The sequence below is a fragment of the Barbatula barbatula genome (genome assembly GCF_947034865.1).
Source record: "Barbatula barbatula genome assembly, chromosome: 7".
NCBI classification, from domain to species: Eukaryota; Metazoa; Chordata; class Actinopteri; order Cypriniformes; family Nemacheilidae; genus Barbatula; species Barbatula barbatula.
Genome location: NC_136770.1, coordinates 24,055,277 through 24,068,043, shown reverse-complemented (window position 1 = coordinate 24,068,043; position 12,767 = coordinate 24,055,277). Strand labels below are relative to the sequence as shown.

Below are 12,767 nucleotides of genomic sequence, written 5' to 3'. Positions count from 1 at the left end.
TTAAATGTAATTGTGATTTAACTGTATAAATTCTCAATCGAAATATGCAAACCTGTTTATAGATCCTATTCGCACGTTGCGTGAAGGATAAACGTTATCAATCTCTGTGGGCAAATATGATATGGATGAATTCCATAAGATCCTTTGAGCGGCTTCAGTTGAAAGCATCATTTCATTTTTAACATTTATGTAAGCAGATACATAGTTCAGTGATGAACTTGTTTAAGATTGAAGAGTTAATTGTGAAGATGTTTTTTTAAAGACAATTAGTAATATTGTAACCAAGTTTAAGTGTCCTGCCGGCATCAGTCAAGACCATGTTTAATTCTTGATTTTCTTTCAGAGACTACAGTCTACTATTAGCATATTCGGCTTAAAATGAAAACTATGTTCTCATTAAAACCATTTCTAAATTTCCTTAATATTTGTTTATTTTCCATAACCCACACATTAGAAAATGACAAAAATATGACATTGTTTAAAACATTTTAATTTGTTAAATAAAAATCAACTCCCAATAAAAAAGGATGGTAATGCTACATGTTCACAATTCTTTGCAAAGCAAACGTGAATATGAGAGGAACGGATTCTCTGCCGGAGAAATATTTTACACATTGATCATTTTATCCTAAAAAAAGGTGTACAAAATAAAATACTAAAACTGTACATATTTACATAAAATTCCATAGTAAAATTGCATAATTAGCCTCATTATCAAGTCGTTATTATTTTAAATATTCAGTAATATTTTTGTGCCTGTGTTGAAGTGGCTCATGGGAGCTCAGGGTAACACACAGCTCTGCTGACACAGTCCACAACTAAAGCCTCTACAAACCTACAAATACACAATAATGTCTCTCTCCGTCTGTAACACACACGCACACACACACACACACACACACAAACACACACTTACAAAACTATTGAACGAGTTTTGGGCTGGGAAATTTGGTCAGAGTTGAGAAGAAAGATCTCCAGCGTAACAGAAACATGTTCACATGACCACATTCAAACAACAATACACTCATTAATTATTTTATGCATTCTTCTTAAAATGCTGCATTGATGTCACCGAGTGCCTTAATCATGAAACACAAGCAGAATGAATGTGTAAACATTTTTTTGTGTGAATCTGTGTCCTGTTCACACAAAGGACGACAACTAGTTTAACATAATTCTAAATTCAAGAAAATAGCACCAGAACTATAACAATACAGAGAAACGATATTGTTGGGATCACTTTCAGAGCCACGTTTCTTTTCCAGCTGAAGAACAATGAACAACCCTTCGAATGTGAAAGATCTCGCACGTGCGAAACTGCCGCGTACGAGCTTAGAATAAACAAATCATTATCATCTGTTGGTGTGGACGCAAAGTTGTCGTTCTTGGTGTGAACGGGTCTTTACTGCCCACGTAAAATTTACACAGACGTCTGTTTCCACGCTTCATGATCGAGGCTTGTAGTGTGCATGACATCACAAGCAGCCAGACAAAAGACTAAAAAGTAACAGAATGAGAACAAAGTAAAAGCAAGGGAAACGAGAAAACCGAGACACTCGATTCAACTGACAGTCTTCACAGTGCGGCCCAGTCAAACGGTGGGAGCGTTGCCGTGGAAACAGTGCTGGTGTTGGCGGTGGAGTACAGTAGGATGAGGGGATCTATCGAACCACACGTCGCCTCTTTCCCCTCGTGGATCTCACCGGCCGTGACACTGTTCTCTGCACACAAACAAACATACACAGATTTAACAATTGAGCGATTTGATGAGAATTTTCACTAAGAGTTTGTCAAACTAAATTTGGCCTCACTGTGGCCGTGGGCTCTTCTATGATGCTGTCTATCCCCCCCGGCAGGTCAAGCCCCCTCTGCAGACTGGTGACAAACAACAGTGTCATAAACACACAACACATCACACCAGTAAACAGACATGACAGATCCAAATATCACTGCACTTACGTCTGTTTTCTCTTGCGGCCTCTTCTGGTTTCTGTGTGCATGTCTTCAGTCTGTGTGAGAGAGAGAAGAGCGGACACAGATTTCAGTCTTTCATAGTGATTTTTGTCACAGCTGATAAGAAATGAGATATCTGCAGAAGCGAATGTGTACATGTAACCACACGTACCCTCTCTTGATCTGCGTTTCTGCTGGTGATGTCATCCACCGCCTTCTCACCGGTGCTCAAATATCCCGGCTGGCTTTGTCCCACATCATCCTCATCGTTCTCTCCTCTTCGCTCCATTCCTGAACTGATACCGTTGCTATAGAGACACACTTTGGACGACCCATCAGTCTTTGCCTCCTCCATGAAAGCGGGCTGCTGTGGGGCATCTGACAGGGCGTCGACACCCGCCGGTTTACAGGGTGGTGGTGCGGAAGGGTCCTCGCTGAGTTTAGGTGTGCCACGGGCTGGAGACTGGGCCGTCTCCATGCCGAGACGCATCAGGTCCGGATTGTGGACCGAACACGCCCGACGTGGGCTGAGAGAGGGCGGGGCGCTGGTCTGCTGAAGGAGGGGGGGCAGTTCTGGATATGACAGGGGCGTCAAGTCGGAGCCGCTCTCGGCACGCTCGCTAACCTGGAGGAAGGATGTGTAGATGGTGTCCATGAAGGAGCCGTAGGGGTCAAACAGACCCGTCCCAGCGCCTGCCGAAGCCTCCTTCTGCTGTGCAGGTGCTTGGACCGGGTTGAGCAGGGGATCTTGGGAAATCTGAGCCGATTGGAGTTCTTCCTGTGATGGAGGAGTCTCGTGTAGAGCCACAGGCTTTTCTGTCATTAGTGTTGGCCCCATCGTGAGCTGAGAACGACAATGAGAGGGCGAGAAAATGAGAGTTTCATATTTTGATGAAGGGTGTTCTTATAACGGGTTGTATATGTTTACAGCTGAGATACCATTTAATAAGAACAAAAAAGGAAAAGTAATGGGTATGCACAGCAGAATAGGTCAGATGTGAATGTTTACCTGCAAACAGGTCAGCGGGTTGAGAGTTGTTTGGTTCTGTGTCAGCGGGACGCCCAGAGACGGGCCCTGAGGCAGCAGAAGTGGGCCGGCTCCTAGCAAACTATGAAGACTGTTAATGTTCCCCAGAGCAGTGAGATCCCCTGAACAAACAAATAAAAAATCATTAAATCTTCAGATGCTTAATTTGACATATGCGTGTTTACACCAAGGTCAACATAAACAGAAAATACTCTCAAATCAAAGCCACTGGAGCCTTGCGAGGAATTAAAACAAAGGTCTGGAGAAGATAACAATACATGAACCTCCTGTTTTTTAGGCAGCATAAACACAACATCTACCATCAACACACAGAGCTATGATGGACAGCTTTACATCAGCAAATTTCAGATTTCTGCACAGAGATGCTCTTGCAGTGCTGTCACTACTCAGGCCAAATTTGATTAAGGGTGAGTTTTTAGTATTATCCCTTCCAGCAATCCCACCGGTCACTGTAAATTAATCTTCTGAGTCGAGTGGGTATAAAATCCCCTTTAGCAGACAGCAAATATAATGCCAGTGGGCAGATGTGCGACACGGCCCAAAACTGCAGCTTGTCGGATCCAACTTTCATATCAGCAGAGAACATTTCACCTGCCGACAACTTTTATTGCTAATGTCTCCATTCCATTATTAATAAAGCCGGTGTTTCCAGCTCTCCAGCAGACATCTTACAGATGCACCTGTGCTATCTGGGACATAAATCTGAAGAATTTTTGAAGGAAATGTTTTTGAAAAAAGTAGGTTTTTCTTATGTTACTGAAGTTTATGAAAGCGTATCACTGACAAACCATAATTTATTGTTAATACCATGATTTCATAAATAATAATAATGCTGGTTGCCTCTAGCAACCACCTTCTTGATGTTTATTTATAATATTTAACAAAATTTATAACGCATATAGAATAAATCAATTAAAGCCCTGATAGCACACGTACAGTAGATCTGGGAGACGTCTACTTGACGACTGCATTTACATCTGCCAGACGTCTTTCTTTGATTGTTTGCTCATCTGCAAAATGTCTCTGAGACTGATGTCTAAAAGATGTCTGTAAGATGTTTACGATATAGAATGTATGTAAACCTGCCTATCAGATGTTTTTACACAGCAGATGTATTCCAGATCTTTAGCAGAAATCTTACAGATGTATCTGTGTGCTAGCTGGGACATAAACCGGTAGAATTTCTCTATGAAAAACTACTTTCTTAGCAGTTTCTAGCCAAAACAAAAGTTAAAAAGCTCATAATAGCTACAAAAATGTCAACTTCAGGGATGCAAACTCATCAGGGTGAAAAAAGGTGACAATGATGCGAGAGATGGGATTAGATGGATGGATGGATGGATGGATAAACTTACCAAGAACTCCAGGCCCGAGCAAAGATGGCAGGAAATGAGGTGTCTGAGTGTTCTTGTCCTGCTCGGTCAGAGGGTCACACACTTCCTGCCCTGAGGGGGGCACCAAAGGGCCACAGGACACCGAGGTAGAAACTAGAGCAGGGCTGGACATAGTGCCCTAAAATGAAACAAATGCATAAACATATATTTACTTAATTCAATGCATTTAATAACGAATAATCTCCTAAAAAAACATGCAAATGATCAACCTGCCACAGTACAGTGGTTCCCAAACAAATTTGTCGCATGAACTCCTATACATTTTTAAGTAGATTCATGTTAATCTTTCTTTGCTACTGACAGCCCTGCTCAAATGTTAAAATAAAACTGTGGCATTTTTTGACCGATCCAAGCGGTTCAATCTTGCAAGCCTATGCACTAACACTCGATAAACAGACCGACCAGCTGCTAGCATGCAGTGTGTGTGCAGATGAAATCATGCACTTAGCGTCATCTGTGCATCTACCTGAGAATGAAGCGGGGGGGACGACATGTGGTTAGGGAGGGGTTCGGTCTGGCCGAGAGCTGCTGCCAGCAGAGCGGGATTGAGGGAGAGGAAGGCGGGTGGAGATGGGGTGAGAGGGGCAGAAAGAAGCAGCGACTGGCCGTCTGCAGAGGGTGTTAGAGTTTGAAGAGCCTCCAGGAGCCCCGGCCACATCAGGACAGAGTCTAGCAGAGCGGGCGTCTTCTCCAGAGATACTCCCTCCGGAAAAACTTGCTGTTGCGGCGCCGGAAGCTCCAGGTTGAGCGGCGGCAACGGCAACATGGCCGCGGGATTCTGTCCGAGCAGCAGAGAGGCCATGAGGAGAGCCTGAAGCCCAGGCGGCTTTTCGGCCCCGTCCACTCCTGCAGAAGACGGCAGACTGACCAGGTTGAGAGGAAGATCGCTCAGCATGTGAAGAGGAGAGCCCTGGTTAAGGATGCCACCGGGCGCTTGCTGGGGTTGGGCGCCACCGGGCGCAGAGGACTGACCGGTCCAGATCCCTAAAGGCAGGGAGCCGAGGAAGGGTGGCAGGAGAGAGGGCAGCCCGGCGTTGGATGTCAGAAGCTGGAGAAGTTGCTCTTGGGACATGAAAGGAAACGCTTCGGCCAACGGCAGGGAAACGGTGGGGTCAGACTCTTGGTTGGAGAGATCGGAGGTGGGAGCGGAGGGCAGAGAGAGGTTGTGGTCCGGCTCACAGCAGCTCAGTAGTCTCGTTTCCGAGTCTGGCATCTCTAAAGGACCTGCGAAGAGAGCATAAAAGCGTAAATAACAACACATCCACTCAATCTAGTGTTGTACCACTACAAAGCTAGTTTGACACATTCTCAGCAGACGTCAATGTCATTCAGACATTTGTAACCGCGGCCAGTAGCCATTTTTTCCAACCAGAGTTAGGCCCAATCCCATTTCTTTCCCCATTCTCAATTGTCTTTAGCTTGGAGGGGTAAGAGGAAAGGCCATATAGCCATTCAAACAAAGATTTTCCGGGACCTCACTTCCGATGATGGGGTAAGAAATGTTGGCTTTAATAAGGATTTAATCAACAAATAATCACTGTGATGATGTTAAATATAATGTTGTGTTCGGTTTCTTGTCTTGAACCCCTTAAAATGATAGATCCACAACATATTGTATAATATTAGCATACATATTAAAAATACATAGAAATTAAAAATTAACTGTAACCAGGGCCGTCTCCGGAATGCAATCGTGTACAGACCGAGGGAAGCAGAATACACTGACAGGAGCATCTTGGAGGTTTGTGATAAACATCGACGCATCTCCGTAGGAGTTACAAGTGACGTATTATAATGACGTATGACTGTAGTAGCGGTGTACCATTTCTTAGGGGAATGTTTTTAGCCCTTCCCCTTGCCAATCTGTTTTAAGGGGCAAGGGGTGAGTGAAGGGGTATGAAATAGATTTGGGATTGGGCCTTAGACAACTTTTTTCTGCATGATTTTATTTGGCTCTACACAGGTTGCATCATCAATGTGAGTACCGACACAAGTACTTCTGCCAACTGTAACTAGGTTACGACTTGGAAGAAGGCCCAGAAATGGAAAGCTGTGTCAATTTCTTTATTTTTGGTGTCGTTTCTGCAGAGAGGAGCATCAATGAGAGATGCATGTGTCGCTCTTCCTGCAAAACATCAATCCAGGCCATCAAATCACACTTTTCTCCTGCAAACTGTTTTCTTACTAATTCACGCTTAATCAAAATGCCTCAGACTGTCATTTGGGACCTCTAAGTTGACAATTTCACAGAAACAAAAACCAAACCGTAAGAAAATAAACACTTACCTTTACTCTCAAAAGCTTGGTTGTGGTCTGTCTGATTTTGGTAGGTGTTGTTGTCTGGACACATCTCTGCTATTTTGGGTCCACAACCTTTATCCGATTGAGGGGTCAAGCAAGATGCTGAGGACATCTGGTTGATGACGCTCATAACTGAACCGCTGAGGTCTGACTGCATGCCCGTGTGAGACTGGCTCAGGTTCAGGACAGCGTTGTTGGAGGTTGTTTTGAGGTTCATCGTTGTCTCGTCACCCATCAGAGAAAATTGTGTAAGGGGCAGCTGGGCAGATGGCTCTGAGTTTTGGGGTTGGGAGGTGTGAATGTGTACCTGTAAAGCGGTCTGGCCATCATACTGGGGCGTTTGGGGAGTTACGGGTCTGGGTGAAGAGGGCGAAGGGTGCATGTGTCTATTGCTGGGCATGGAAGCCACGTTGTTGGACTGCTGGGTTGCATTTTGTGCACTCTGCATGCTAAGAAGCTGAAGCAGGGCGGAGAGAGGCTGGGACGGAGATGGGGAGGAAAACGGAAGGGAATTACAGAGTCCCGCCTTTCTGCTTTCCTCTGCATCCTGTAGCCTCAGCGCAGCATTCTGGAAAGAGGCGTTTGAAGGAGCGACAGGGAGCCGGTGGGTGTCCAAGACGGGAATGGGAGGAGAAGAGGGAGAATGGGATGGAGAGATGAGGAGAGGCGGTGTGGACAGATCTCCAATGGTCCGGCTCAGCTGCGTCTCTTTGAGCATGCTCAACACGGTGGGCGAGCGTCGCTGGCGTTTGCGTCGTAAGGTTTTCTCAGGGGGATTCTGGGAAAGGGAGTGCGGAAGCAAGAGTGTGGTGAGGGACTGCACTCTGGCTGAGGTGGGATGGAGGTTACTGTTTAAAGTGCTAATCAATACCTTGGACTGCTGTTCCTTGTCTAGACTCGTGAGAGGGAGAGCAGACAGAGCGTCGGTTTTCTGGTTGGCCAACTGGGCTTTGGCCGCCGCAGATAGTAGACTGCTGGCCGGAAAGGAGTTGCCGATCTGCTGCTGGCTCTTCTGTTGACTGAGGATCTGTCCTAGAGGGCGGCCGAGCAGGTTTGAGGCTTGAGTGGCAGCCCCGTTCCTCTTGTCAGCCGGGTTGGGAAGAGCTGACGACGATGCGACCTGCGACATCTGATGGTTGCTTTGGTTGTTAATGACGTTGGAGTTAGTGTTGGAACTGGTACTACAATCTTTGTAGTGCTGTAGGATGCCTTCAAGACGACTGCACGGGCTGGTAGGGCAGAAAGGGAGCTTGGGAGAGGAGCACGGCATGGTGGGCGGCGAGGGTTTAACTCCCTGCTCGGAGAGCGACGAGGTGGAGGAGTGGCGAGAGCGCTGATGGGGTGAGAAGGACTCTAGCGTGCGTGAGGGTGAGGAGCAAACCGAAAGGGGAGAGGGCGACTTTACGGTTCCTCCCTGCTGTGCCACTCGACCAATCAGAGTCGAGGGGCTATTTGAAAAGGTGTTGGGGAGGAGGTTGTTGTTGTTGGGAGAGGTGGGTGTGTGTACTGTTCTATGAAGGATGTTTTGAGGGGTGAGGGGTGGATGAGGGTTCCACTGCTGTTTTGTACAAGAGGACGCATTACTCGCCGCAGGTGCCTGACACAAGGGTTTCCTTAAGGGTGAGTTGGAGCCATTCTGCAAGACGGAGCGATGGGAGGTCAAAGGTAAGTTGCTGGATTTGGCCTGGTTGTGTCTAGGCTGAAGGTAAGTGCAGTGGGCGCTTTCTCCGTGAGCGGCGATAGATCCTCTCGACTCTCTGCCATCCACTGAGCACACAACACCTCCTTAAAAAAACAAGCAGATGCCACTTACACTTTTGTACACGTTTTTACTTTAATGTCAAGCTTTTAAGACAATCTTTAAGCTCGGTCAACTTTGTCAATAATAATAATTGACCACTCTAAGAGTCCTTTAGTAGTAATTGAAAAGAATAAGTGTAAATCTTTTTAATAAAAAAATCGAATTATATTTTTACTGAAGAAGTGCTCTACAAAAATATGCACTCTGCTCTATATTGGTGCTTTTATTGGCCCATAGTGTAAATTAAAATGTCACAGATGACATCTATAGAGCTGAACTTACCCCATACGATACCCGGAAAAGTTATTTTAGAAACTAAACATGTTGGAATCATGCGAGTTTAAGGTGTATTAAGAAGCAAACCTGTTGGGGGAAGTTGGGACGGCTGCATGCTTTGGCACAGTGCTGCCATAGCATCAACTTTCCTGCGATGGTTGCAGAGTTTGGTCATGTCTTCTTCTATCTTACCCGACTGATGACCAGGAGCTTGAACCGTTGCAGCAGGGTCGAAGTTAAAAACCTGTGTTGATTCAAAAAACACATCAGAATAATCTTTGTCTAATGTACACAATAATCTTCAATCGGCTATGTTCACTATTTCTTTATACCAGTGGTTCTCAAGCAGGGGTGCACAGCGGTCTTTCTAAACTTGGACGGCTGTTTAAAGCTGTTTACAGGTATTAAAGATGTGAAGAGCTATTTTCAACAGGCAAATGACACCACATCGCATATGTATTATAAACTGCGAATAAACTCTCATTCATGTTAAAATCAATGAAACACACACCGTTCTCGTGATCTTGCAGATTCATCTCTTTGGAATAATGCCTATAGTAATAATACAATTTTGTAATGATTTTACGCAAAAAGCTAATGGTTCATAATGGAATTTTAATGAAAACCATTCATTTCTGTGATGTTTTCTTGTTTTATCAGCAGGGTTGTTACATTTATATTTCTGATGTCTTGAGATCAATCTGTCATACACAGGAATTTTCTGCTTCTTTATATAGTTTATATATATAAATGATATCTAACACATTTTACACTGACATATCTTATCTATCTAAAATGTACAGTATGGGGGGGCGCCAGTTCTTTAAATGGGTCTACAGACCATGAAAAGGTTGAGAACAACGGATTTATATTGTTTGAAGTCCAATATACTATAAATTCAGTCAGATGTGGTGCCGTGATCTCACCTTATTTACGACAAGCGGGCACTCAAGTCCACATTTACACGTGCCATCTGTCCGCAGATACACCTTCACCTCTTCCACAGATCGCAGGACAGTTCCACTTGGGCTGGACAAAAAAAATAATTACTACGAAGAAGAATTATTATAAAAACCTTATTTAGATTCCCACAGCAAACACTGTTTCTAAGAACAGACGCGTGGGGTATACCTGATGTAAGACACAGCCCTATCTTGAGCTTTTCTCTGCCAGCCAACCGGGACCTGGGCGATGATCGTTGTACCTTCATCTTTATCCCCTGCTGCACACTCACTGCCCCCTGTCATTTTCTGATCACAAACATCCAACACCTAAAGACAAAAAACGCTTTCAATTCATATTCAAACCGGGTTTGGACTCAATTCACAGACCTTGGCGGCACAATCATTTACTTTTGTGATTTTGGTTGGCTGTGAATGTTTTATAGTTCATCAGCAAAACAAGCCTTCCTGTGGCTAAGAGGTTGGCGCATGGCGCTAGCAACGCCAAAGTCACAGGTTGGATCCGAGGGGAATGCAAGTAGTCAGAAACAAATGTATAGTACAACGCAATGCAAGTCGCTTTGGATAAAAGCGTCTGCCAAATGCGTAAATGAAAATGTACTCTTAAAATGATCCTAACAATATTGTTTCTGTGTAGTTCTTTTAGATTTAGAACTTGTTTACACCCATCTTAGTGTGTAAAAAGCCTTAACACTTACTTTTAAATGTTTCATGGAAAGATGACATTTTTGGTTTAAGCGTACCTTTAAATGTCATTGCTAACAGACAATACGGAACACAGAATCGGTGTAACTCCGGTGTTTTTTGATACCTTGTCATCTTTATACGGCCTCGGTCAGCACCACCCGGGAAATACAGCCTTCGGGGGACATTTACACAGCATGAAGGAAGCAACACGCAATAGAACAATGAATCCGTCTGGACACACAATCCTCTCCGGTCTTCTCAAATTGGCTACGCTGCTTATGCACTGCACACACAACCTGCAAAAGAAATAGTCAAGTGGCAATTCTATTATACTCTAAAATAACCAGTTGGCCTTCCATAGTTTTACTAAAATGATGCTAAAACTAGAAATAAAAGTGGCACCAGTAGTGTTATTGCGGGGTATTGTTACCATATGTATATCATGGTGTGAGTTTTCCATAAAAGCACTAAAGTTAACAATGTGTATCCTTTAGTAAGAGAACAAGTGAAGAGTTTAGTTGCAAAATGAGAGAACGGTTTCAAAAATCATGTTTATTTTGTGCAATCCAATTATCATCAATTAAACTGCAGTTGGTTTGTTTTGGTTTAAGCCACAATAACTAAATAAATACAGCTAACCATCACAAAAAAACATGATTTTCAAAAAATGTGGAAACAAACTCTTCCAAGTGTCAAAGGTCATTTCCAATTTAAGGACAGCATGACGACAGATAGTCTGTAAAAATACAATTTGTACAGATAATTCGTTATGCCCTGTACTGTCTGACATGTGCAGTAAAGTGACAGTTAAACTGAAAAACCGAGGCGCCAATTTTATACTTCAAATGTAACAAATCGAAATGATGTCATTTGAAGAGCAAACCGTTTTAACCGTTGTTTTATTCCGGTGACTGTGAGGCGGCTAGCGCTCAGGCTATGACGGGATCTGACTGAAGCTAAAGAGTGACGTTAAACAAACGACCTACAAAGTTTGAATAGAAAACGAGACCCTTACACCCCAAAAACCGCACGCGCTTCGGTTTCAGTCCGTGACTTTTGATGGCTCTCAAGAACAAACGAATAAACATCGCGTCTTGACGGTCAACGTTAGCTGGCCCGTTCTCAGACAGCTAACATTACTCCATTTGCGCTGCGAGCGTACACGACGCGACACACAACAACGCTATTATTAACAACGAAGCTAACGTTATCTCCATTGCGTTACGACGGGGGCGTTGAAATTCGCCGCGTACGGCGCAGTCGCGCTGTTAGCTTTCTTTAGCTCGCGGGCTACGTACCTCTCGTTTGTTTACGAAGTTTCCTCCTTCTTCGGCGCGCTGCACAACGCTGGCCAAAGACAGAACGAGCGTCTCGACGAACTTCACTTACAAATGTCGACGTTACACGAGTTGTTATCGACTCCGTGTGATTTTTAAGCACTTCCTCGCGTCTTCGTCCCCGCGCATCATCTGAAGCGTCCTGCTTAAAAACAAAGAGCAATAACGCTGGGTTTTATTGCGCCCCTTGCATTGTCGTCCAATTTCGCGTGAATTCTGCTCGGCCGTGGCGCCTGAGATTGCTTATTTTAGGGGTCCGGCGACGTCCTAAGCCTCTTTAATTGGTGTATGTGCGACCTGGAGGTCGATGGCAGCTTTGCGATGACGCTTTTAGTTGATCTTCGTTTCCAAGTTCCTATTTTTCCTTAGGATCCCGTGCCAAAAAAAGAATCATGGAGTTTTCTTCGACGCACGCGCAGTAGCTACAGTCTGGCTTGTTGGGAATTCCGTACAATTCCTCACCCACGAGGGGGAGCGAGAGAGCCGCTGGGTGAAGAGGTCCACGCTGAGATACACCCTTGTAAAATAACAAATACACACTTCCCTTGTGCTATGTGACTTTTGACATATTTTCAACAAAGCAATTAAACAAGCACTTACATATTGTTAAAAAATACATTTGGCGTTTTTGAATAAACTGTTAAGTGTCATCGTGCGTTCAAAGAAAATTCGGCATGTTATGATTTGTTTATTGGGTAAGACCTTACAGTAAGGTTAAATTCGTTCAACTTTTAAGCAAGCATAACAATAGCAGCATCTACAGCACCTATTCATAGTACATGTTGATTGCAGCATTAAAAAATTGATGGTTGTATCTGTAAACACAGTTACAATGAAAATAGCCTAAACAGTTGTTTGTCCATTAAGATTAACAAAAATTAAATCAATTAAGCAGTGCTGTAACATATTGTTATGTTAGCTAATGCCTTAACCAATGTGAAGGTGTTACAGACGAAAAGGCAATTGACAAACAGGCAATCCCATCATTTTATGGCTAAAACATTTGGG

At 44.1% G+C, this 12,767-nt stretch overlaps 1 protein-coding gene across 2 annotated transcripts; it reads right to left on the bottom strand.

Annotated features, from left to right (window-relative positions):
• Positions 1-417: 417 nt before the first annotated feature.
• mbd6 (methyl-CpG binding domain protein 6) lies at positions 418-12,168 on the bottom strand. Of its 2 annotated transcripts, XM_079460032.1 has the most exons (13): positions 11,721-12,168; positions 10,547-10,718; positions 9,905-10,044; positions 9,700-9,802; positions 8,861-9,017; positions 6,682-8,481; positions 4,862-5,619; positions 4,357-4,513; positions 2,963-3,102; positions 2,126-2,797; positions 1,960-2,009; positions 1,812-1,875; positions 418-1,721 (listed from the first exon to the last, which is right to left on the bottom strand). In XM_079460032.1, the coding sequence occupies exons 3-13, from the start codon at positions 10,018-10,020 to the stop codon at positions 1,662-1,664; spliced, it is 4,077 nt and encodes a 1,358-aa protein (XP_079316158.1). In that variant the 5' UTR covers positions 10,021-10,044; positions 10,547-10,718; positions 11,721-12,168; the 3' UTR covers positions 418-1,661. The 2 variants fall into 2 exon arrangements, with proteins under 2 accessions (XP_079316158.1, XP_079316159.1); XM_079460033.1 differs by lacking the exon at positions 11,721-12,168 and having other exon boundaries at positions 6,682-8,478; positions 10,547-10,683.
• Between the last annotated feature and the right edge of the window lie 599 nt (positions 12,169-12,767).